Genomic DNA, 26,826 nt, shown 5'->3' on the forward strand with positions numbered 1-26,826 from the left:
ATGATGGACCAGGGATCCCGAACTACTAGGAAGAGAAACAAAAAGACTTCTCAATACAGCAAAGGCGTCAAAAACGACAGATGACTGGGACTGCTATCGAAATAGTTTCAATACTTTTAAGTGGTAAATAAAGACGGCAAAGAAAAAATCCTAGATGAGCTTTCATGAAGAATTCGACAGCACATCCGAGTTCTCAAGACTTAGAAAATGTCTCTCCAAGGAGCTCTGCAAAAACCGGATGTCAGCTTCACAGAAACAGGGCAGGAAACACTTGAATATTTCATACAAACACGCTTCCCTGGATGCCAAGAATGGACGAACAATAAACAAAATTCTAACCCTTCTGGAATTCAGACAGACGAACTTGCAAGGGAAATTATTTGTGAGACTAAGTTAACCTGGGCGGTAAGCTTCTCTCAACCGCAGAACTCAGGACGATCGGACTTTATTATACCAATGATGTTACAGCAGTGAATAGGAACGATTAATATATGGTTAGTTAAGATATTTAGGGAATCTCTATCTTCAGGGTATATCCCCACCTCATGGGGTCGTTCCACCCGCATTACCCGTACATGTATGAGCAATGCACCTACTAATCCGATCCCGTGCTACTTTTTTATCCAGTATCCGGGTAATCCGACTGTCGTCGGCTTAAGAGCTTGACATAATTCTAGCAAAGAATTGACTTAAGACTATTTTTAAATAAATTTAATTTAATAAATAAAATAAGACGGCCGCCGGAGCCGAATGGGTGGGAACGTGACTAAAATTTGGAAGGGCAGCGCTCGTTCCTGTTGTTGTTATTGTAGCAGCAATACCAAGCCCTGTCAGTGTAGTGTATTTATATCACCGGTCGTCTTCGTCTAACTCATCTAAAAAGGTAGGCCTGGAAACTTGCTGTTTCGACAGGTTGGGTCCAGAGGGAGAGGAGTATTAGATGAGTGGGTTTGGTGGGGCATGTGAAAAGGTGGTTAGTGTCGTGCGGCGTGCCTTCACATGCAGCACATATGTTTAGTATGTCGGGGTCAATTCTGGATAAGCAACAGTTTAACCTGCAACAATATCCAGGACGTAATTTCGCCAGTGTTATGCGGGTCTCACGGGGAAGTTGGAGCTCTTCATCTGCTGTATGTGGTGGTTGGACTCCTATTACGGCATTCGGCGGTCGGAAGCTTAAGAAGGTGGTAATGGTCTCCCGATGAAAGATGTTTATTGTCTGTCTAAACACTGTCTGATCCAGTAGATGTTCGTTTTGTCCTGGATCTCGTCGGCGTAAATTGAGGAGATGTCTACTGACGTGCCTGGAAGGCGGCTCTGGCTTAACCTGCGGTAGCACCCAAGCAGAAACTGTTTACTGAGTAGTTTATTGTGCTTCTTTACCGGGAGCATCTGTGGATCGTTGTGGAGGTGATGCAAGCGATAGCATAGGTCACCAGGTTATGCTATTTATCCGACCAGCTACTGTTATATCAGGCGAGCTGCTGCAATTGCCCATTACCCCGGTGGGGACATTGATATTGTTGTTGTTTTGACAGTAATAGAAGCCCCGTCAGTGTGGGGTATATCACCGATCGTCTTCGTCTGGCTCATCTAAAGGTAGGTCCAGGAAACATGCTGTTTCGACGGGTTGGATCCAGAGGAAGAGGGGTGTTAGATGAGTAGGCTTTAGAGGGCATGTAAAAAGGTGGTTAGTGTCGTGCGGGGTATCTTCACATGCCCAACATATGTTTGGTATGTCGGGATCAATTCTGGATAAGTAGGAGTTTAACCTGCTACAGTATCCAAAACGTAGTTGTGCCATTCCCATGGCAGCCGGTTCTACGTTACCGAAATGACTCGGGTTTTTCCCGACCAAGGACTGCCGCCCCTGTCTAGTCAACAGTATATCACCCGGTGGGGACGTTGTCGTTCACAGTGCTGTATGTCGAATCGTCTATCTGCTCTGCCAATTGATGTCCCCTACGATCGTTTGGCAGGCTTGAATGCCAAAGATCGCGATACGCATTGAAGTCACCTATAACCAATCGGTTTTCACCTCTGATGAACGCACAAATATCAGGGTGGTATCCAGCCGGGCAGCAGGTGACAGGGGGTATGTAAATATTAAAAATTTCGAGCTCGGCATCACCTGACCGGACAGCTATACCTTGACATTCTAAGGTGCTATCCCTGGGGTCGAAGCCTTCGTCGATCAGGCCACCACCAATGTCTCGCTCGCGATCTTGTCTGTGCACGTTATAGCCATCCCTGGTTATCAGGAAGAGTTAGCTTGCAGCTTGGTTTCTTGGACCGCAGCTATTGAGATTCCGTGTCGGCTCATAAAGTCAACTATCTTATCTATCTTGCTCGTTAGTTCGTTACAGTTAAATTGCAGAAGCTTGAAGCTTCTAGGTAGGACTGTTGTAACTCGGGGTGTGAGGGACGCGTGTGGTTGTATACGTTGGGCCTGCTATGCGTTCCACTGTTGTTGTTGCGGCCTGATAGTGGTGGGCGGCTGCGCCACGGGGGGCGGTTGCGGGTGCAGGGCTCTCCAGCAGGGAGCAACGTAGTCAGTTGTCCACCCACTCGTGGTGCGCAGACCAGAGCATCTCCGAAAGTGACACCAGCCATTGAAAAAATTGCATTTGACTGATGCCAGGTTCCAAAGTGTTCTGGTCTGACACACGAAACAGAATATGGGGAGGACCAAGAGCTGCTGGTTTGTTCCCAGCAGGCCTGAAAGGTCTTAAGGTGGCTCCACCCGTTGCACTTATTGCACCTCACCGAGGTGGAGTTCAGGTGGAGCCATTTATGGCAAACGCAGCAATAGAATACCTCTGGTCCAGCTTTGGATTCAATACCAGCCCTGCGAAGAAGTATTTGGAGCAAGATTGGTGCTTGTAATTGCTCCTGTGACGATATAGAGGGGGAATGATAAACGGTTCACTAGACACGGCTAGCTTACTGAACTGCTATTATGAGCAGTTCTTTTGAAATGAAATTCATGCGCTGGCAAGAGCTAAACTTTTTTATTGGGTAAGTACATATGGGCATATATGAATGTGTATAAACATAAATGAAAATTTGAGTTATTTCGTAATTATCGAAGTTTTTAAACATAGCATAAATATTATATCGCAAAACTTATTAAACGATTTACTTTATTCGCACATGCACATTTATATATGTATGTATTCAATGTAATAATGTGGAAATAATTGTTGAATACAAATTAAAAGTGTTGACCCAAATAACAAAATTTTGTTGCTCGTTTTCTTGTTTTGCTTTTGTCATTTCATTTTAGCAGCTGAAGAGAGGGCGCTTACTCTTACTCACTTGCAATGGCCTTGTGGTGAGCACAGTGTGCGATTGTTGCTGTTATTATTTACCACAATATGAATTATTTTTAGTAATAGAGAAGCACTCGACCCATGAATCAATTTATATTAAAGTTCATGTGTTACTTCAATTCATCAAAGTTTTACATGAAAATTTCTCATATTTTAATACATATTTTATTTTATTATTATTAATGTAACAGGTTTAGACTAAATTTCCGTCCGTCCATCCGTCCGTGTCATGCTACAACTCTCATTGTATAAGAATTAAATTTTACTAAAAGTTCTTCAGCACAGTGAATAAATGCGCTGGTATATAAAGTTCGGTACGGACCGAATTTAGCACTTCTTACTTATTTATGTATTTTCGTTTCTTTTTATTGTTATTATTTTATTATTGCAATAGAAATATGCAAAGGTGTGTGCGCAACAACAGCACCACCGATAAGATACACACGCATACCAATTGCAAAAGAAAATAATAAAGCAAAATAGAAACCAAAACATTGAAAATTTTAAACTAACTAAACTGAGATTACAAAGCGTTTAGCGGGGGGTGCACCACATAGCTTGGCTTAATTAACTGGTTATTCGACCCTGAGACGTAAACGCGACATCACGTACAAATTTTGGCCGATACGCAGTGTACAATAGCGTTAAAAGGGAGTTAATAAATAAGCGAAAGAAGTAAGAAATGAAGGGACAAGCGAAAATAAACGAAAAGTCCAAAACAAGCTACAATGGGCATGCATACATACACAGGCACGAGTATTTAGATGGCGACCTTGAATTTGACTATGTAGCGCAAACAAATTAAAAACGCTTCAACATTGGAGTTCATCATAGGTTGCCTGAGAGCGCTCTGCTCAACATGTGAGTTAGACATGCATCTAGTATATAAGTAAATACGTTTATATTTGTTTGTATGTATGAACATTTTATGTATGTGCAACCGGCTTTTGTTATATTTTTGGATTGATGCTTACTTGGCAAAATACACATGAAGGCGCACATCCAGTGACCGCAGCGATAGTATAAAAACATTTTGTGGTTTCACAAACGCACATACAAATACACATGTGTTTTTTTGATTTGAGTGTGTTGATCCGGTGACCGTGTGTATTGTTTTTTAATGAGCATTTTAGAATTTTTCTACTTTCTTCTACTTCAGACACAAATTTTTAAATGGAAGCAAAGCATATTAAACAATTAGATACTGACTTTTCAATTAAATTTATTAGGTATCAACTTGTTATCTAAATCACATACTCACTTTATTCATATTTTATCACAACGTGCTCTAACTTGTCTTTGTTTTTGTAATTATAGTCCCAAAAGCAACAACAAAATACATGCATATTCAGAATATTTCCTGTTCAATATGCTTTGAAATGGGATCGATAAATCTGATGAATAGTTGGATAAAATCATTGTAGAATCGAACTTTTTTCGTTTAATGAAGAATTGCGGATATTTTTTGAACAGAAGTACAAAAAAGTTATACAGCGGACGGTCAAAATTCTTAAGTTCCAAAATCTGAATTGTCCAGAAAACTACAGCAATTTTTCCTCGCATCTAACTTTCTAAAATCTGGAGATTTTACTTAAGGGGTTAAGGGTAGTCAGAATTTTGAAAAAATTGAATTTTTTTGCATTTTCTTAAAGTATAATAACTTAAAAATATTGTGTGAAAATTTGAAGTGAATCCGACAAATACTTTTCGAGTTATTCAACAACTAGCTTTAACCCGCGGCCCCGCTCGCGTAGGAGTAGTTTTAAGGGATTTAGGATATGTATGTATATAAAAGAATTACAAACAATAATTTAATAGAAAATAATTTTTTATTAATAACCATAATATTACAATACCCGGCATCCGTTGCTATGCCTCATTGAATAAAATCAAAACAACCAAACAGAAAAATATCAAGCAAAATTATTTTTATTAATTTTCTATCTCAAACCGTTTTTGAACTTTGCATTTGGGTCATAGTTGAACAGCTTATGCGGATTATGAAGTCTCGAGTGTGCTATAAATAGTGCGAAATAGGAAACACTAAGATTTTTTAGATCAAATTCAAGCAAATATTCGATTATTAGTGACGAATGAGAGTGGTGGCGCGGCCTGGGGGCTGTGGGAAGGGAGTTCCGTCATAAAAACATGCCACGTCATTTGGTGTTGTCGTTTCGTAGTGACGCGCGGACAACGTACAGACATTCACCTTTATAGTATAGAAGATCGAAGATTAACAAAGGGCGCTCGGGCGCTCCAAAATCGATAGAAAAACTTTAAATGCGTTTTTCTCAAAACTATGTATGTTTTTTGAACTGGTGATCACTGTAACTTAAAAACCCTTTGGTAGATTTCAATAAAATTTATACTGCTTTTGAACAACATAAAAAACTCGAAGGATTTTTTTTCAAAAAATTCGATTTTTTTTTTTTAATATTTCCTGAGCCCGCCATATTGTCAATTTAAAAAAAAAAGCTTCGATCAGGCACAAGATTATCTATTAATAAAACTGATTTCTCTTGTCCGATTGATTTTAGATGAACCTCCAAGGACTTGTGATGATCATCGCAAGGAACTTCTGGAGAAACGGGCTCCACACAAACAGTGATAATTTTTACATTAATAATTTTTTTCTTTTAAATTTTGCTAAAGTCAAGTCGAAACATGATGTATTAATGCTATATTTTTATTTTTGTAATATAACTAGCAAACAAAATTATTGAAAATCATCATTTTTTCGGGCCTCTGACTAATACTAACCTCTGAATACTGATGTTACTTCCTATGGCGAAGACGACGCAGGTGTTACCGAAAACCTCGTCCCTGGGTATATACCGGTGCAATCAATGCAGCAAATAAGCTAATAAAGTGGATCATACAGGATGGTGATTTAATACTAATCTACCATCACAGGTCCAATGACCCATTATAAACTTTTTGTGACTCTCTTATTAATTTTGTAACCTAGAAATATATGTAATATGCCTTAACTACCGCAAGGGGCCATGTGACTCATGCTGAGATTCTGTATCTTGATTTGTATTTCCTGTGATACAAAACGGCCGTGTTGGACATTTTTGCTATCTCGTGATATATTTTTCTGCATTGTGTTATATGTGTTGTTGACTGACTGAGATGAATAGAAAATTTCACTCTACTCCAATTTGATGTTCTAGTGCTATTTTGCGAATCAAGAATTCTTATTAACATTTTACTAATAATTCTTATCCCAAAAAAGTGGAAACTTCAAGATATTTGAAATCATTGGAATTTATGGAAGAGAAGCTATTTAGTGAAGAGAAGCTATCTTAAAGTAAAATGAATAACATAGAACAATACACTACGGACGAATGTGAGTCGTCCTCAATTAAAGAAAGTGAAGGCGAGAATATTTTGAATGTACGAAGAGAACAAGAGAGAGCTTCGAGTTCAGAAAATGAAAGTGATATGGGAAAATTATGTACTGAAATTGCAGCTGATGCTTCAATTTGGTAAGAAAATGAACAAGGCTCAACACCTGGACGAGCTCTAATTTATAATATTTTTAGGGAGGTTGTAGACCCGATCGAATATGTGAAACGAAATATTATGAAGGGCTAAGTCAGAACTGTGTTACTATTATGCGACTAAAGTCGCAGTTTGGCTTTACCAATTTGGCGCAACAACTCATTGGTGAACCCGTTGTAATCGACGTTTAGATCCAATAGGAGCTGTCCTACGGTACTCTTAAAAGTTTCGGACGATATTAAACTCAATACTAACAAAAAACTTATTTAATTTAATTTGTCGGCATCATAACCTATATGTAAAGGTGTTCCTCAAAGCTCTACTTTTGGCGCTGATGTCTCATAGATCGACTTCAGTTTTCAAAATCTTCGCGTTTGCGTATCTTAGTCCCATTAAAATATAGAAGACCGAAAAAAAGCACGTCGTTTTCAGTGAAATAAGAAAGCGCTGCTCACGGTTTTTATAGATTGCTATGGTTAACAGTTAATAGGGACTATTATTTGGGCGTTATGAGACGTTTACATGAAGCGATTCGCCAAAAAGAAAGGATTAATGGGATAAATAACTCGTAAATTTTGGACCATGATAACGCACCGTCGCACAGAGCCATCACCATCCGTGAATTCTTGGCCAAGAGCGAAACGAATACCACCCAACAGCCATCGAATTCACCTTATATAGCTCCCTGCGAATTATTTCTGTTCGATCAAGCCAAAAAATCACTCAGAGAACGAATTTTAACAGTCGAAATGAAGTAAAGGAAAAAATCGAAAACGCCTCTGAGGACTATACCGAAAATAGAGTTCCAGAAATGTTCGAGAGTTGTATTAAACGCTCGAATATCTGTGCCATACAGTTGATGGGGAGTACTTTGAAGATCATAATATCGCTTTTGAGGAATAAACTCGTATTTTGGATTTTCTGAATATATCTTCTTTTTCTTAATTTCTTCTTCTTCTTCTCTTACGCGAGTTTAACAAAGCGCGCCAGTCGTTTCTTTCTCGTGCTAACCGGCGCCAATTGTACACACCCAGTGAAGCCAAGTCCGGGAACTTTTTGATCAACTATTTCTATTTAATAATTTAAGGTTCAACTACTTTTTTAAGTTTAGCATATGGACTCTAGTTTTAAGGTCAGACATTATAAAAATAACTTAAGCGTGTATGTTTGACTAAATAAATAAATAAAATAAATAAATAAAATAAATAAATTTCGAACAGTGCCTGGATTGTTTTAAATAAATATCGTACTAAAATAAACGCTAAATATAAAAAAAACGCAAATATTATTACAGAGGTTTAATTTTACAAAATATCTATAGGAGAGTAGCGAATCGTTCCATCCAATGCGAATACTCAAAACATTTATCAACATTTTTTTAAGTTTTAAGGTAAAATTAATATGACAATAATTTTAAAATGTACATATCCACTTGTGTATTAAAAGAATCTAAACTTACAGCGAGTTTCACTTCCGTTCTTCTCCACACCCATTTTACAAATTGTAGTTTTTTGATGTCTAGCAATTAACGAAGAAGTCGTTGCAGTAATGCCGTTTGCGACACCTTCCGCTTTTCGCTCAGCACTTCGCCAGCATTTCACCGGTGACTTTTTTCGCCTTCATCAGCACAAGGAAAAATAAATAGAATATACCAATGTGTTTAAAAATTAGCAAAAAACAAATAAAAATTGCAAAAGAATCACCAAGTTCATGCATAAATATTTATACGAGTATGTTCATGTATAGGTATATGTATACTCGCATGTACATATTTGTATGTTGGTATGTACTACTTACGATTCGAAATTCGCTGCTGCCGCAGTATCTGTAAACTTATTCGGATCCAATAATTGATTCCGAAAACAAACAACAGTACGGCGGAATGGACCTTGCCCCACTGAAAAAGTGAAGAGATCGTACTGTTGACGAAATTGCTCACATGTCTGATGTATGAGAAAACGGCGAAAATTGTTCACAGGTGGAAAAAGTAGAACACTGCAAATAATAATTTGAAAATATTTATGATTGTATCAATTGTATCAAATACATTGTACATATTTGTTACATTTATTAGGTAATTAGTTAAAAGATTTAAGATCTTAAGATTTTCACTCTGTTCAGATTTTTTATTTAATGTTAATTAATGCAGTTAACGAATGCGCCACAGTTAATGTAGTAAAGAAGCGAATAGAGCAATAGCCAATTTTCTTTTCACAATTGCAGACCAACTATAGGAAGATATTGGTTTGTTTTGTTGTGGTAATACAGTCTTTCGAGGAAAATTGCAAAAACTGGTTGACAAGTCGGTGACTAAACAATTGAATTGGCGCGTTTCAGTCTTCGTACTGTTCATATTTTCTTTCTCTTTTTTCATTTTCATAAACAAGCTGAGCGAAGCCCCAATGCGCGAATAACTTTATTTACAATACAACATTGAAGAAGAAGTGAACAAACCAACGAAGAAACAAAGAAAAAAGGAACCCCAGAAGAGATATATAGACAACTAATGAGAATATTATGCAATAGTATTAAGGCAGCCGTGTTAGCGGATAGCATAAAGTATTATACGCGAAATGAACGTGGCGAATAAGAGAGGAATGTGAAGTGGTGTGTGTAATATGCACCGCAAGTGTTGAGTAAAGCTATGGGAATCTAAATAGTAACATTGTGGCGTGAAACAAACTTGATTAGATTGGCGCAAGCTTCTTTCAAGCATTCACGATATGCGGCTTGATTTTATCTTACAAATGCAAGCAGACTACAGGTTTCGACCACCTATGGGCATGAATGTAGGTAGGTTTTGGCAAACATACTTTTCGAAAAATTAAACCTTTTTATGTTTAAAATTTTTTTATATGTTTGAAAAAGTGATGGATATTCACGCTGACAAAAGTGAGAACAAAATATATTCATATTCTAGACAAAAGAGTTAATTTTGCAAGAGTTATTCAGTATTTTTACTATTCGAAAGTATTCAACCTTATAAACACACAAAAGTGAATTAGTTGTTGTTCAAATAACAGCACTGTAAATCTGGGTAATTCATAGAACGGACTGTTTGGATTGATCTACTGTTTTGCTGTTGGATGGAGTTATATAAAATAAATAAAATAAAATAAAGAAATATATATACATATAAGTATGTATGTAATTGGCTTACACCCTCACAAAAAACCATTTGCCGTTCGGAGTCGGCTTACAACTGCAGGTAGGTCGCTCCATTTGTGGAACAATATCAAGACGCGCATCACAAATAGGAGGCGGAGCTCGACCCCAAGAAGTGTAAAAGCCAATTATGTACATAAACATTTGAATAATAAACAATCTTTTAAAAAATCCAGATGTTTTTTTATTAAAAAAAAAGCAAAATGGGGTGAATAAATTTCAATAACAATATTTTCAGTTCCTCATGTCCATGTTCTTAAGCATACAAAAATAATAAAACAAAAACTAAGTTTGGTATGTGAACATTTAGTAATTTTGTAATACTCATAGCTAAATAATTTTATATGGAATGTAAAAACAATAATTTATCGGTATTTCCACCTTGCGAGCGGCACCGTCTACCGGTATTGAGCTGGATTGCAGCACTGAACAATCACTCAATAGCCGCATTCAATGGAGAAGCAGATACATATGTAGAGGTTTATATGTCCAAGCAATTAAAAAAAAAAAACAGTTGGGTTGATACCAGGAAATACTCTAAAAAAATTACAAAAACTGAAAGTTGATATAAATTTTAAATTTACAGAAATGTTCGATCACAGTTCGGCCCTTTACTGGCCCAAGCCGGAGCAAATAGCAACTTAAATTATGTCGCCGATCACGGCCGAAAACGGCTATAACAACTGATGATAAAATCGCTCTAAATTATGTTTAGAAGACTGATACAACAATAACGGTGAAGTTTTAGATTGATGACATTAGTTCAAGAATTTTAGTCCAATGGATGCTGCTGCCAACATAGTGATTATCAGGGTAAATTTGGAACGATAAAAACGGAAATGATATATATAATATATATTTCGCTAAAAAAGCATTCACGCATCTTTTTGTGTATTTTTATACTTAATGATTTATATCTCTCGATTAAATCATACCAAGTTTGGAAAAAGAACGCAATTTCAGCGCAAGGTTCTACATATATTTTTATTTGATTTTAAAGACCTTAAGTGAAAATGAACTTTTACCTCAAATTCCAAAAATTGTATTGAACCAGTTTTTGACTGAAAGTGTGCAATTTTCGAAAATGGCAAACATTTCAATTATCCCGATTTTAATTGTTTGTAAACCAACTAAATTTTTAATAAACTCTCAGCTACACAAAAAATACATCGGTTGAATAAAATATTAGAGATATGCCCTTGTCAATAATTTATTGAGATAACAGTGTTATTGTGACATGAGGTTATGCAAAGTTTACACGCCGATTATTGATTATTGATAATAAAAAAAACTACTGCTTATTAGTTAACAGGCAACGTAAAAAATTAACGTTGAGAAATAACGAGGGATAAAAAAATAAACGTTGTGATATAACTCTTATTGGCGAAACAAAAAATATTTCCCATCGAATGACTCGCACGCGATAAAACTTATAACAAAGTCGTTTCTGTTACCGAGATGAATTTTTCGAGTAAACTAGTGTAAATAAATTTATTGAGATAAAGTAGTATTGAATCATGGTACCATTTCAGAATTCACAGAGAACCATTCGGAATTCACAGAGAGAACGTCGGTTCGAATATCGGTGAAACACCAAAATTAAGAAAAAACAGTTTTCTAATAGCGGTCGCCCCTCGGCAGGAAATGGCAAACCTCCGAGTGTATTTCTGCCATGAAAAAGCTCCTCATAAAAATATCTGCCGTTTGGAGTCGGCTTGAAACTGTAGGTCCCTCTATTTGTGGAACAACATCAAGACGCACACCACAAATAGGAGGAGGAGCTCCGCCAAACACCCAAAAAGTGTGTACGCGCTAATTATATATATATATATGTATATATATTGAATGAAAAACATTTTATTTTAATTAATTTTTATGTTGAAAATGTTTTCAAGGTTTTTTGGAATTTTGCTGAATAATTTTATTTTTGTCACATTATTTGCTTATCGAATCTTTCTCTTCAAAGAAATACGTGTCAAATATATGATGAGTTATAAAAGAGTATGTAAAATTTCTTTATAAGGGAAGGTAAGTGGGTCTCAGAGCACAGGTGTATAACTGGGAACAAACTAACGGACGCATTTGTGAGAGGCTGTGACCTCGCCTTTAATAAGATCCGAGCCCATCAAGGAGAAGTTCAGGAGTGAATAACTAGGGCTAAGAGAGATTTGCTGGCACCAAACTAAGGGGTTACGCAAGGCGAAAACCTTACTGGGAGGGTACAACCAAAAGAGGTTTAAAAAACTCATAACCCTCCTCAAGTCTACGGACTCTTGTCATTTCTATGGTCAATCTCAGAGACTCCAATACACCTTCTACTGAACTGCAGCGCAATAGCGTGGAGAAGGTTGAGACACCTTGGCCAATTGCAGCCAGAAAAAAGACACACACGCTCAATTCAACCCAGCTCTATCCTGAGTTTAGTAAGGTAACTGGGTCTGGATGAGGTACTGTGATGAGTAAAGGGCACAAAAGACCATGTCGTCGAAGTGCAAATCTCATATAGAATCTAATCTAATCTAAGGTAAGTTCCAATACATTGTTTTCATATAATTTGTTTATTGAGAAACAACTTACAAAGCGGCCCATACACAACAAAGTAGTTTAATAGTCATAAACAATACGATTTTAAAACCTACCTAAATAAGGAAATAAACTGTCATTCAAGGAGCGAAAATTTCAAAAGTAGGTGAGCATATTGAATACATGTCTACAAATGTTCACCTACATATGTATGTAATTAAGTATGATGCAGTCGCAACTACTTTATTACTACATACACAGACACGTATATACGCAACCATCTGTAACACGATGCTGTCGGTTACTATGCTACTGAAACTAGTTTAAGCTTGGCTTGTACACTTGTTGCACACATGTAGATTCCAACAGGAAAATACTGCAAGGCATGGAAAGACTATATACGATTGCGAAATGGTGAAAATAGCAAACGCACAGTATACAGATAGCCGCAGAAAAATTCAATAATAAAACTGCAATATGATGAAAACACAATAACCAAAAGGTTCACAGGTGCGTTAGGAGATTAATGCTTCCTATATCTGTCATAAAATAAATGTACTATAACTAAAAAATACAATACAAATTTCGTTACATATGCATATATGTATGTGTGTATGTGTATATTTACATATAAAGCTACGTTAAGATCGTTCCACGCCACAGTGTCAATCACACCTCGTTAAAATGTTATACGTTCATATTATCCGGACCGTTACGGATAGTAACAATGCTTACTTGATTGTATTTTACCTGCCCGAGAACAAACCAAGCTCGGCACTATGGTATGAAGCGGCCCTTAAGCTCAAAATGAGCCAACTACACGATTTCAAAACTGTGTTGTATTGTATTACTCAGTTTTAAATACAAAAAAACCTGTATATGAACATTTAAACTAAATGCTATTGAAAACTTACTAACTGTAAAGAAATTCAACTGTTTTTCTTAGCTACAAATAAACGGGTTTTGGAAATTATTCTTAGCCGCATACATTTCTTGGTGACCCTTTTGTAACAGTGATACAACCACAACCCGTCCCCCCGGCTTTATTTTCAACCAACTTTGTCACTCCAGCAGTTATAAGCTGATACACCGGCAACTGTAGCATTTAAAAAAATCATTACGGTATTTTATAACCACAACCGATCAAATTATGTATATAAGTAGTTACGTATGTATGTATCTACATACATATGTGAAGTCTGGAAATCTTTGTATATTTTATTTACTTTTCGTTTACAGGTATGCATTGGCAAATCCATTCATATCTGCAGCATTTAAATTAAGATTCTTTTAGATGTATAGCCTCGTAATTACTGTCTATATCAAAATTCGTAATGTTCGTAATGCTCTCTAAAGTTAACGTTTTCCCACCTTTGCAAGTACTTCCCCTGCTACTTCAAATTTTCTCTACTTTTTGCTATACAGTCTACTCACCTAGAATTGTGCCTTTGGTTTAAGAACAGCTCAATGTCACCGCTGACATTGTATATAAACTCCTCATCGGTAACGCTCAGATTTGTAATATTTGTCAATTTAACTCTTCTTTCGAGTTTATCCAGCTTTGAGGAATTCGCTAGGCACTCTGCCAGCAAATATACTGTACAAATTATTATTAAACAATGTCGTCGCCACTTGCGGCGTTGATAGAAGAAATGCACAATCGCCTTCACCTTCGGCTATGTACACAGCATGCGGCCCCAGTTGTTGCGAAGCGCCTAATTTCATACAAATACAACGACGTCAGACAATTCGTTCTAAGTAAATATGAGCACACTATTTCAACACCGTTTTCACTAAGAAAATATTTGCCATATATTTTAGTAATGTGTTTTATATTCTTCAAATTAATATAATCACAAATAATATGTTTTATATTTCCATATTCTATGTTGCTCGCGCGAATCTAGTTAGAATTTTGTTTCTGTTTCTGATTGTTCTCGGAAGAAAGAACAAGTGTTGTCCGCTTTTAAAAAGATCCCCAAATATGTACTAGCCAGAAAAACGGTCTGTGTTCAGTTTTTCTTATGTTGAATCTTTTTCGGAAATTTTTTATACAAATATCTTGGAAGCTATTTCCTACTCTCTCAATTTCAGAAAACGCTTAATATCATATGCAATAAAAAAATTTGTTGAAATTTTGATCAAAGAGTTAAATTTAAAGTTTTTTAAATTGTTAAAACTCTGTGAATTTTTAACACAGTTTAAGCTCTGATTTGTGCGCCTTATAGTAAAAACTATATTTTTCTAAGAAATTAACGAAAACGATTTAGCGTGATGTAATGTTATAGAAAAAACAAACTGAACGCAGGCTTATTCTAGATCAAGTATGTACAAATTTCTATTTGTTGCGTTAAAGGGAATTGATTGAATCAAAATAAATTAACATTTAGAACAGTGTTTTTTTTTTCAAAGGGTTAGCATTACTTATGCGGGAAGTTGGATGTGATAAATTGGTAAAGAGAAGGCAAGGCGAATTGAGTACAGAAGGTGGCGTCCTCTGAAAACCGTTGCTTTTTTTCGCGATTTTGACAACTGTGACACTTTTGACAGCTGAATAATACAAAACAAACTAACCAAAAACCGCCGAAAGCATTTTCTTTTGCGTTCTTATGCTGATAACGCCATTGCAAAAAAAAAGCTTTGTTTGGGTAGAGTTATGGGAAATTATTTCTTGTGTTTGGTAATTTTAATTGCTTTCGTCGGAAGGATCTTCTTCACAAACAAGTAATTTTCTTTTCTGTTTGTTTGTATATTCCCGGAGCCAGACATCAGAGCGGATTCGGCGGGCAGAATTCGATAAGGGCAAACAAATTCGCATGCATATTCTAGGGAACCAAGAGGCATCGCGAACCGATTGGCAACAATACCGAGCGAATAAGATACAAAACAATAACATGGATTCGGCTTGAGACGTGACGGAACTCGCCAGAAAATACGTAAAGGATGTCAATGTAGAGGAATATGAGTTTTAGCTAGAAGCTGAGATGTCATCGACTTAAGTGAAAGAGAGTGCAGAGCATACATGATCAGTATCACCTATAGACATGAGTGAAATTATGACTGCTATATAATAAATGTTGTCGCAAGTGTCATCGCAACATACTCAACAATGAAAGGGACGTGTGCGAAAACAGTGTATTTTTCTCTTGAGTAAGCCAGTGCACATAGTGCATCTGATTGAAATTGAAAAGACTACCTCGATGGGCAAAACAATGAGGAAAGTAATAAGAGAGTCCTTGTCTCAATTTATACAAGCAGAAGCTAGGATTTGAAATGTTAAAACTGCGTTAAGACGCACGCAATTGCAGTATACCACGCAGCCAAACAAAAACGTAATTAAATGAAAAGAGCGCTACGACTAACAATGGCATCCCGTTTAACTAAAATAAACCAACTCTAAGGGGCGAGAACTGGTTCCCACAACTGAAAGCCCCCACAGTCCCTGCCTCGCAAAAAGCAACAACTTGACGTGTTATAGCAATTCCACATGGGCCACCTTTGTATCACTAAAACGCTAAAGAAAATTCAGCAGCGGTTTTATTAGGTAAATTGCAGAAAATCAATTGCCGAATGGATTCAAAATTGCGCGCAGTGTATGGCAGCGTAAGGTCCAAAGAAGATAAGACTAAAGCGGGTTCGTGTCCAAATAGTGATTCAGGCAACAAATTTGTGCTCGTTTTTATAGACTTCTTCAGTAAATGGCCAGAAGTGTACGCTCTACCTAGCCAATTGTTTAGTTTTGGAGTGCATATTGAATTGCAATTAGGCCAAGGAAGAAACTTCGAATCCATAGTATTCAAAAAAATGGAATGTTTGATGAAGATTAAAGAAGTACGTCTAATACCCTTGTAAAGATCGAAAGATTTAACCGCAATCTGGAGAAGCACTTGCGAAAGGTTGTTGAAATGCTCCAACTAGCAATCCAGTAATCGATTTCCGAGAAATTTTTTTGAGACATTTTATTTGGCTAAACACATAGCTATTTCGTAGTAATATTTTCATTTAGCAGAAATTGTATAACAGTATGCTTCCAAGCACTGGTCGCATTTTCATGTCCTTTCATTTCCTCTCGAATTGCAACACTGGCTAAGGCCATATTGACTATATCGATTAGAAAGCAGCATTTCTAGCCGCTGCAATCGATAATTCCTTTATACATTTCCGACATTTTTCAACGACTTGTGCGGAATTTTCTTCTAGAATATTTATTTATAAATCGCTGGTAATTCACTACAAATTTACAAAATTTGTTAAATTTATATTCATTTGTTAGTATAGGTTTTGGTGAAATGTTTTTACGGTTATACATACTGTTATTTATAGCGTATATTAAATTCTAAAATATTGATGAAAATGTGCCGATCTAGGGGTTGATGTTCTTCGGAAAGTGACGCGTCGATTAAAGATTTTTCTTCTTTCAGAAAGCAGAATTTAGCTGCAGAGAATAGCGGAAATTAATTTTCATAATTGGCTTCACCTTACGTCGTAAGCAAAGATTCCACAATTTTGTGGCTGATATTCGTTGTCAAGTACAGCAAAAACTTAATACCTGGTAAGTAGCCATTTTTTATAACGTCACATTTATTGATTTTTCTTCATGCCTATTATGCTAGGTTATCTTGATTAGTAAAAGTTGCTTGAAATGGCTAATAATAATTACGCTGGGTTCAGTTATGGAGGCACTCAATATGGTGCATCCGGTGCAGGCTACAATCCAGGGCAAGTATCTTATCCTGCCGTCACTAATGCAACTTATGCAAATGCTGCAGCATATCAATCAGCTGCAGCTGCTGGTCAGAGTGGTTATGCAGCTGCAGGCGCTTCTGGGCCAGGCGGCTATGCAGCTTATGGCGATTACGGTCGCACTATGCCTGCATATGACGCCTCAAAAACATTTTATCAACAAGCGTCGGCCAGCTACAACACTGCACCAGCGGCTACAGTTAGTAAAACGCATTATTCAGCTCCACCTGTAAAAAATATCAATGCTGGCACAAAAGCAGCCGGAGCAAAGGATAAAGCAAATGGAGCTGCCAAAGCAGCGGCAACTCCCGCGGCTACCTCTGCTACCGCTGTAAATGCCTACAGCAATTACGAGTCTGCACTATATAGTGCCGCTTCAATGTATGTTGCTCAACAGCAGCATCAACCCGGAGCTATTAAACCGAACGGTAATGGAGCTCCAAACCCGGGTTGGCAGTATCGAGCACAAAAAGGTGCTGCTGCTGGCGGTGCAAATGCAGCACGTCCACGAACTAAACCTGCCCCACGTCCGCAACAGCTACACTACTGTGAAGTATGTAAGATTTCATGTGCAGGACCACAAACTTATCGTGAGCATTTGGAGGGCCAGAAACATAAAAAAAGAGAAGCATCTTTGAAAATGCAAGCTACGGCTCAATCGGCTACTCAAAATCGTGGTAACAATTATCACTGTGAGTTATGTGATGTTACATGCACTGGGACAGATGCTTATGCAGCTCATGTTCGTGGCGCAAAACATCAAAAGGTCGTTAAACTGCACCAAAAACTTGGCAAACCGATACCACCCGATGAACCTAAAAAATTGTCAAAAATAAATTTTGTGCCGGCTAGTGGTTCAACTGAAAATCCGGAGAACACCGAAGGAGAAAATACTAGTGCTAATGAAAACGGTAATAATAAAACACAAATACGCAGAAATCTGCGTACAATGATTATTTTTGCAATATTCGGAGTGGTTTGTATGCCAAATATTTTTCGCTGTTAACTTAAAAAAATATATGTATATAGTTGATTCAATAACATAAACCACATAAATGAAAGTTTTAAACCCTTAAAAAAATTTAAACGATTTGAAAATTTTTGTATCATGCGTGAAATGGTTAGAAATGAATATTGGAAATGAAGCACAAGACACTTGCGAAAAAACAGTTACCAAAAATCAATATGAATTTCGATTCGCTTCAGCCTACTTTTATTTATTTAATATATGGAAAATAACAATAAATTATTATTTTACAATAAAAAAAAGGATCACTAGCTGCCAGGGCTTACGGCTCATTGTACTGAAATTGTATGAGCTATAAAGCTACATATTCTAAAATAAAAAAAAAAATGCTGCTTAAAATACTTGAATATTGTAAAAATAATCATTGTGCGCCAACTTCAACAGTAGAAGTGTACATACATACAGAACTAAAATATAACAATTATCATGTTTGATTATCATGTCTGATATTTTATAGAAAATCAAGATGATAATGCTGTAGCTGGGGAAAACACTGACAATATTAAACCAGTCGGGGGCGAGTATATCGAGGAAATCAAGGATGATGAGGGCAAGATTCTTAGTTTCAATTGTAAGCTGTGTGATTGTAAATTCAATGATCCTAACGCAAAAGAGATGCACATGAAGGGACGTCGACATCGCCTTCAGTATAAACGAAAAGTGCAACCCGATTTGGTTGTAGACTTTAAACCGACTCCACGGCAGCGACGTCTCGCTGAGGCACGCGCTCAACGTGCTCTAATGCAATCACATCGTGGAGGCAATGTAGGTTTTGGGGATGAGCACGAAAACAGTGGAGGTATGTATTGGGATGAACAACGTCGCCGCGCCCAGTACGACGATGAGTACGATTACAGTAATTGGTTGGCACGCAGCTTTGCAGGTACATATTACTTACTTAAAATTCTTATATTACTTACATAAAATTGTTACATAATTATTGCAATTAAGGCGCACAACGTGGTTTTGGTGGTCGCATGGGAAATGGGCCGCCACCATTCTTTGGCATGATGCCGGGTGGCGGTGGAAATATTCGCCGTCCTGAGAGCACTGATGATCGTCATGCTATTGCACGTCACGCTGAGATATACCCCAAAGAGGAAGAGTTGCAAACAATTCAACGTATTGTTTCGCATACTGAACGTGCTTTGAAATTCGTCTCAGATAAACTCGCTGAGAATCCAGATGAAAAGGGACCGGCCAATAAAAAAGAAAAGCAAGAGAGTGCTCAAGTAAAGGATGGTCGCGATAACCAAATGTTGTCATTCCAAAAAGAGGCTGACAGTGGCAATGTACGCATTCTGAAGGGCGTTATGCGCGTCGGATTTTTAGCCAAAGGTCTTTTGTTGCAAGGTGACAACGCCGTAGAGCTAGTAGTTTTATGTTCTGAAAAGCCAACTGTTGGACTACTAAAGCGCGTCGCCACTGAATTACCAGCTAAATTAAAGGAGGTAGCAGGTAAGTGCCTACTTGCAATCATTTTTGTTGCCGTAACCATTTTCATATTGTTGTGGATATAAATTTTTCCAGTTTGAATGACCTTTCTGAGGATTAGTCGATAGTTTAAGAAATACGAATATTAGTTTTGTCATTGAATTGTAATTAAAACTATGGTAAGGTCATTTAAATTGCTTGATTCACCGACTTCACTATATTTAAATCTGAGAAAAATTTATTTATGACAAATATGTAGCGTTTTCTGATTGAATACTGTAAACTATACTGTAATAATCACTAGTTTTGGTGTAAAATCAGAAAAACTGGGTGGTAACTTTTTCCAAAGAAATAGCTTAATATGAAAACTTAAGTTTTCCACGTTGTGTTCCGAATAATCTGTGAAATGAATTGACACAAATTGGTTAATTTCATGTATTGGTGAACTGAACCAAACTTGTTGAATAGATCTTACAAATTACAAATACAATTTTAAATAGACATCCATTCTACATGCGATAAATATGTATGGACTTTTGCATGAATAACAATCTCTGATTTAAAAGAAAAAATACGGATGTTATGTTTTGCAAACAAAGCAAAGGCAATTTGTATGGAAAAAGTGAATGCAAAATGAAAAATGGTGTTTTGGTGGTGTAATGCATATCCGCATACGAATTGTTTAAAAACAAGAGGATATGAACGAACTAAAACCTATTTGTTGGTGTTTTCAGCTCTTCACGGGATATACATGCCATTGTACCATTGAGATTGGTTATTTGAGTTTTGTGAACAGGACATTCAACTTCACCCTACTTCACTTTTCTTGTGGTGCGGGTACGCGTACGGGTACTCCTCCTTCATAGTATCTTTCTTTTCTCGCGCTGTTTGTTGCTGGACTGGAACTTGAACGGTAAAATGAACTCTGCACCTCTGGAGCGAGTGGCCCAAATAAAGGAATATATTTATACAAAGTTTTAGGTCGAATAAAATACTATTTATTACTAAGTATCTCGCAACATCCATCGAGTAATATTCGCAATTTTAGTTACGCTTAGTGCAGTTATTATGCATTTTGACCACGGCCACTATCCGTGGTTATTCTATTCCCACGGCACGGCATTAAAATGCAATTCTCAACAGTTATAAGCAAACTTTGTGTAAATAAAATCCTTTAGATGTAAATTCTAAGGTGAAAATCACATATGAAACTAAGCTCTTCAAATAGCTACACAAACAAAACGGTCAGACCTTTCCAAATTAAGAGAATTTGATATGCATACTTTCGGTGCAGTTGGCTTTTTTTTTTTGAGTACGTTATAAATAGCAACCTAAAGCTGTTGCCTAGCCGTTTTGTGTGTATCAAATAACAAGAAGACGTGGTTCGATATGAGAAAATTGTGACCGAAACGTAAATGACGGTTACGCCAGTGACCAAATGTGTATGTACATAAATACCATATACCAGTGCATAACGCAATTCATGGTCCACTGTAAACATACGATATACATATTTAAACAATTGTCCTCGGTTAAGGCACGAAATGAGTTATTAGTTTACGATCCAAAGGTTTAGATTCCGAACTATAAATCTATCGCGGCGTCACTCGGCATTGAGTTTCGGTCAAAGTTTTTATACCTAAATTAATAGTGTAAGAAAATAGCAAAAGTGCTACTACGTAAAGAGAGGTACAAAAGCAAAATGTACCCGCAGTCTTTGTTATGCTTTGTTCATTTAATATTCGTGTTTATTATGTAAAATCGCCTATGCTTATGCTTTGATACTTTGTACCTCTGCTTACTGGGGAGGATTTATCTCTCTATGGAATTATATTTACTAATGTATATTTAACCTTTATGTGGCTGACTCTCAACTATACTTTTGAAGGTACATACAGAGGGATATATTCGCGTGCATGTGTTTTTTTTTTTTTTTTCAACTCAACTCACTTATAAGTTTATTCACTTCCGTGTATGAAATATATACCATAAAATACGAAGAAATATGAAAAGCGAAAAGTTTTTAATGTCGATAGAAAGCATTTGCAGTGGTGATAACGAAATTAGGAGTCTACGCAAACACAACATCCTCTATAGTTTTTCTTCTTAGCGCACCAAATGACTACTAATATTTTTCTTGAAAAGTTATTCACTAAGTAGGAACAAGTATCGGTGTCTGATATATTCCTCCTTTCCTCATAAATCTCATTTGCATACAAGTCGTACCAGTAATAGCCTGGGCATGTATGTATATACCTATGCATCTAACGCCTTTTTACAAAAGCAAATACAATTTTGAATTAGTACTCTAATTCTGATTCTGGAAGAATTACCACTTTAACCAACCAACTCTAATTCTGCAAAGTTTGCAAAACGTTATGGCCCACCTACGTCACCAAACAAATGTCAATACTGATAAATATGAAACGAACTGGCTTCTGGAATATCGGGGAAACAAGCAGCCAAAATGGGCATGTGTCACAACACATATTGTTACAGTTGTAAATAACCGGAGAAAAATTAAACTGTTTTCCATTTCCTTTGTGAATGCCCTGCCTTATGGAAGGAGAGAATGTTTACCCTGGACAAACTACTGTTCGAGAGTCTCGAACAACTGTCTGGCTAAGAAGTCAACAACCTAAGACTGTTCATAAGCTGCAAAGACTTGAACATAGTCGTGCTGTAAATAATCATTAAACAAGTTGGTAGCAAGAATGTGACAACAAAATGGTGCGGAAGCGCTAGTTGAATTCTGGATGCATCACCACTTTGACCAACCAACCAACCAACTTTAATTCAGTTAGCAGTTTTTAAATGGGCGGCGAACCGTTGAAGATGCTGTGCCCACCCAGAATTGAATAACTGGCGTGTTTATATTTACCGTTTTGAAATCAGAGAAAATTACAGATATACCATCTTCAAGTGTGAGTGAATAGATAGACATATCTTTGTAGCAAGGTCCCAACATGGACTCGTCAGATGCACCACAGATCTACGGCACTATAGTTCATAATTATCAACCCTATAAAATATATTCGAAGGTAACGTGGACGGACATAAAATAGTTCTGTAGGCGAAAATCGTGGGTAGAGTGTCGAAATGTAAAATTGTAGCCACAGGCACTTGCCATACAGCTTTTATGAAAAGGTTTAATAGACTGGTACCATAAACCTACTAAACATGCAATGATGTGTTGAAAACAAATTTTAGTTTTTTTTTTTTTTTTTGCGTTGAGCTCAAATTTTCAACCCCTATCGTCAATGGCATAACGACAGTATTGCAATAAGTGAAAAACAAAGGTGGGTTTTGTATGGTTTCTAGAATTAATTCTAAAGTAATTCATTTTTGTTAGATTTGTATCGATTTGTATTTGATTTCCAACTCAGTTAAAAATGGCGGCCTCTCCGATAGCTTAATCTTTTATAGTTATAATATTATATATAGATTTCAATGATGCACGGAGGGATCACTCATCGAGGAAGGTGCAGGGGCAGGTGTGTGCGAACTGGGAAAATGATCATCGGAAGCGCTAGGCACGAATACAAGTATATGTCAAGCTGAAGTCAACGCAATAGAAATATGCGTGCACTTTAACCTTCAACTCAACTATAGCCAGCAAAGCAAAGCTATTCAGGCAGCAATAGACGCTCTTAACTCTTTCCAGGTTACATCAAAGCTTTTGCATAGAAATTACTGGGTACAAAATGGCAAATAAATGAGCTAGGAAAAAGCCAGGCCTCTCCATTTATAGACCCAGAGTCATTTGTGGAATAGGGAAGAGTAGTTTCTGCTCTCTTACGCAGGAAGTAAAAGAATTACAAAGAAGATCATACTGGGTTTAGCTTAATCAAAATCAGTGATAGGTAGCTTTAACCTAAATGAATTTAAAGATTATGGAATTGAATAAGAATCATTTAAGAGTCATCACTGAAATTCTAACAGTGCATTGAAAATTGACTAATCTGCTTACCAACTTAGGAATATACTCAAATAGAACTTACAGCTTCTGTAGGCAGGAAGATGAAACCGCCAAACTTGCGCTGACATTGTGTCCAGTACTAATAAATGAGCTGGACAACCGCGTGGAGGAAGGAAATAAAACTCAATAAAACAGGACACATACTAAAATTTATCGCGGAATTTGAGCTCAAAGAAATACACAATTGATCTTTCAAGTCGCAGTGCTAAATACCCTCATAATAATAATAATAATAGTGGTACAACATTTCCTGGCTTGTCATTTTTTCCATCGAATGAAGCACCCTGTAGTTTTGGGCCGCCTCCGCCTTAAAGATAAATTCAGTTGTGATATTTTTCATGGCAGAATTGCTTGCTGTGTTTAGCTATTGACTGCTAAGAGACGACTGCTTGTAGAAAAATATTTTTTTATTTCCATATTCGTTGGAAGTTGGCATTGTACCCATAACCTGCAGATATGCACAATATCAAAAAAGCCGTAATGGCAACTGCTTGTAACAAATGACGCAAGCTTATACATTTTGAGCATGCTGCTGAATGGAAGAAAGCTGTGCATATGTGAATCCATATATATTATATAGATGTATTGTGTAAAAATATATGAATCCTAATCCTTTGAATACATACATTCGCATGCATTTCATTGCACATGATTTGCACAGTTGTGGGAAATTCATTTGAATTTGTCTTGGTTAGTTGGTAGTAGTAACTGTTAAATTCAGATCTTTTTAGCAATTATTTCTTTCCTTACTCTGTACGAAAAAATACTCGAGCGATTGGTCTACACAAAATACCTCAGCCACACAAAGGTTAAACCTAATGATTTTTTAATGATGTGAATATTGGTAAAAGTGACAAGTGAAATGCCACTCCATTATAATTCTTAGTGTTTGTCACTTTTATCCCATATTTCCTAATCGTTCATTAAAGACATTTCGACATTTGTCTAAATTTTTTTTTTATTATTATTGCTTTGTCGACATATTTTTTTGATAATTTTTATTAATATATGCTTTTGTTGCTTTCAGGCGAGAATCCGGTCGATTATGTCGTCGAAGTTGTAGCTCAAGAGTCCGCCGTCATTGTGCGAGACGACGTAGTATCCGTCAAAATATCGCTTACTTCACCACTATTGCGTGAAGCTTCACAAGATGGTAAAAATGATGCTGCTAATACCAATGGGGGCACTGGTGATGTTGCACTTTTACCACGTGAACCGTGCTTAAGGGTATGAACTTCAAAAACATCCACGCATTAAAATATATTTATTCCTTAATTTGTCTATTATATTAAAGGCTTTGGCTGAATTGCGTCATGCTAAATGGTTCCAAGCACGCGCCACTGGTCTACAATCATGTGTAATGGTTATACGCATCTTGCGCGATCTCTGTCAGCGCATCCAGTCATGGCAGGCCTTACCCCAATGGTCTCTAGAGTTGTTAGTAGAGAAAGTGATCTCGTCGGCCGGTTTCCCTATATCACCAGGTGATTGCCTACGTCGTATAATGGAAGCACTGGCTTCTGGTTTTCTTATAAACGGTCCTGGTCTATTAGATCCATGCGAAAAGGAGGCACAGGATGCTTTGCATGATTTGACCAAGCAACAGCGTGAAGATCTAACTGTGTCAGCGCAATTATTCTTGCGTTATATTGCATTCAGGCAAATTTATAAAGTGCTTGGCATGGATCAGCTGCCTGCACTGAAGTTTCCCATACGACCATGGCGTTTAAATCGTAAGCGTCGTCGTTCATCGGGCAAAGGTGGCCCAGGTGGTGAAGCTGATGCTGGCGAAGGCGAAGAAAGCTGTACAGACGAGAAAGTATCTAAAAAAGATGTGGCAGCCTAAGTCTATTAGACCATTGCGGGAATCGTTTAGTATAGCGTTCAATATATGTAGTTTTAGATTTCAAAACAAAAACTTCTCTCAATAAAAATATATTGTATTAATGTTTTAAAAAGTGGACACTTTGGAAACCAGCCTATCCATCCACACAAAATAATATGAAAACAATCTGGTTAGAACTAATATAAAGCAACGGGCGTTTGCAAAAAACATTTATGTAAACACTAAGATTCAGATCATATAATAATATATTATTATAAATTACCAATGTTGTTTTTATTTATAATCCGTACAACAAACGTTGAGACTGAAACCGAGTGTGATGCTACAACAACATCTAAAATCGAGCATCATACAATGGACGCTAATATGAATGAGACAAAATGTGCAAACAAAATCAGGATTGTAGTGTTCAGCGTTGTTGTTTTTTGTAAGCCTTATGTAGTCACTGCTTTAATTTCTTCTTAGTTTCTAGTTCCTAATTTGTATGAGGAAATGGCATGTTCCAAGCACCGCTCCTTGAGGTACTCCCAACGCAAAGGATTTCTGGTCCGACACCCACTCCTATAGCCTTGTGTATTGTCTTCTGTTGTATAAATAGCTTTCGAACCATTTTCGTTCAACTCCCTGTATTCCGTATTTTATCACTTCTTTTATTAGAATGCTTCTGTCAATTGTTTCGAATGCTCTCCACTCAGCCATTATACATTTTCATTCAGCTATTTCCGATTTCCACGCCGGGATCACTAAATTTAGCGCCCACTCATAGCGTTGTCTAAATTTGGATTAATTTTCAGATAGCAATCGGTTATTTTCCATATTCGCTTTTAATTGTTTATGTACAACTTTCTCAAGAATTTTACTTTCAGTCCTCAGCTTATTAATAGAACGAAATTCCTCTGGCTTATCTGTGTTTTTAATTTTTAAAATAAGAGGCAGCATATACAAAGCGGCAAAATTTTGCAAAGGCATTACAAATTTACTGAGCATCAGAAGAGGATTTCGTCGGTCAGAGTATTACGTTATGCCCGGAACTCCTTTACTTTCCATTTTGTTATATACAAATTGCCAGAAACGTTTACTTTAAAATCATTCCCCAACTTTAGAATATTAATTTCGATATAGGCACTTAATTATAACTTCAAATTCGTTTTCAATTGACAGTGGTTTTCGTGGATTCGCGCTATTATTTGACTTAAGGTTTTGCTTGCATGCTTCAGTTTCTCTTATTTCTGATGTTGATAGGCCTAGAATTGAACCAAACTGGTTTGGT

At 36.8% G+C, this 26,826-nt stretch overlaps 2 protein-coding genes across 3 annotated transcripts in view; one reads left to right on the top strand and one right to left on the bottom strand.

Moving 5' to 3' along the window:
- LOC129242902 (uncharacterized) overlaps positions 1-14,203 on the bottom strand; it is a 28,924-nt gene extending 14,721 nt beyond the window's left edge. Inside the window, exons 1-3 of the mRNA XM_054879818.1 lie at positions 13,962-14,203; positions 8,637-8,834; positions 8,299-8,456 (exon numbers count right to left, since the gene is read on the bottom strand). Of these exons, the coding sequence (XP_054735793.1) occupies positions 8,299-8,332 (34 nt within the window). The 5' untranslated portion in view covers positions 8,333-8,456; positions 8,637-8,834; positions 13,962-14,203. The remainder of the gene's footprint in view (positions 1-8,298; positions 8,457-8,636; positions 8,835-13,961) is intronic.
- A 2,431-nt stretch (positions 14,204-16,634) lies between these two features.
- LOC129242900 (zinc finger RNA-binding protein 2) lies at positions 16,635-25,817 on the top strand. 2 transcript variants are annotated; one of them, XM_054879816.1, is made up of 7 exons: positions 16,635-16,749; positions 16,949-17,079; positions 17,141-18,181; positions 18,755-19,180; positions 19,249-19,755; positions 24,738-24,937; positions 25,005-25,817. In XM_054879816.1, the coding sequence occupies exons 3-7, from the start codon at positions 17,170-17,172 to the stop codon at positions 25,554-25,556; spliced, it is 2,697 nt and encodes an 898-aa protein (XP_054735791.1). In that variant the 5' UTR covers positions 16,635-16,749; positions 16,949-17,079; positions 17,141-17,169; the 3' UTR covers positions 25,557-25,817. The 2 variants fall into 2 exon arrangements, with proteins under 2 accessions (XP_054735791.1, XP_054735792.1); XM_054879817.1 differs by lacking the exons at positions 24,738-24,937; positions 25,005-25,817 and adding an exon at positions 20,466-20,614.
- The last annotated feature ends 1,009 nt before the right edge of the window (positions 25,818-26,826 follow it).

This window comes from Anastrepha obliqua, chromosome 3 (assembly GCF_027943255.1).
Source record: "Anastrepha obliqua isolate idAnaObli1 chromosome 3, idAnaObli1_1.0, whole genome shotgun sequence".
NCBI lineage: Eukaryota > Metazoa > Arthropoda > Insecta > Diptera > Tephritidae > Anastrepha > Anastrepha obliqua.

What these genes read in the sequence shown, in the direction of transcription:
- LOC129242900 (XM_054879816.1), top strand. Translation starts at nt 17,170, where the DNA reads ATGGCTAATAATAATTACGCTGGGTTCAGTTATGGAGGCACTCAATAT. An exon ending in TACTAGTGCTAATGAAAACG is followed by an intron (nt 18,182 to 18,754) that starts GTAATAATAAAA and finishes GATATTTTATAG; the next exon opens with AAAATCAAGATGATAATGCT. An exon ending in GTTGGCACGCAGCTTTGCAG is followed by an intron (nt 19,181 to 19,248) that starts GTACATATTACT and finishes ATTGCAATTAAG; the next exon opens with GCGCACAACGTGGTTTTGGT.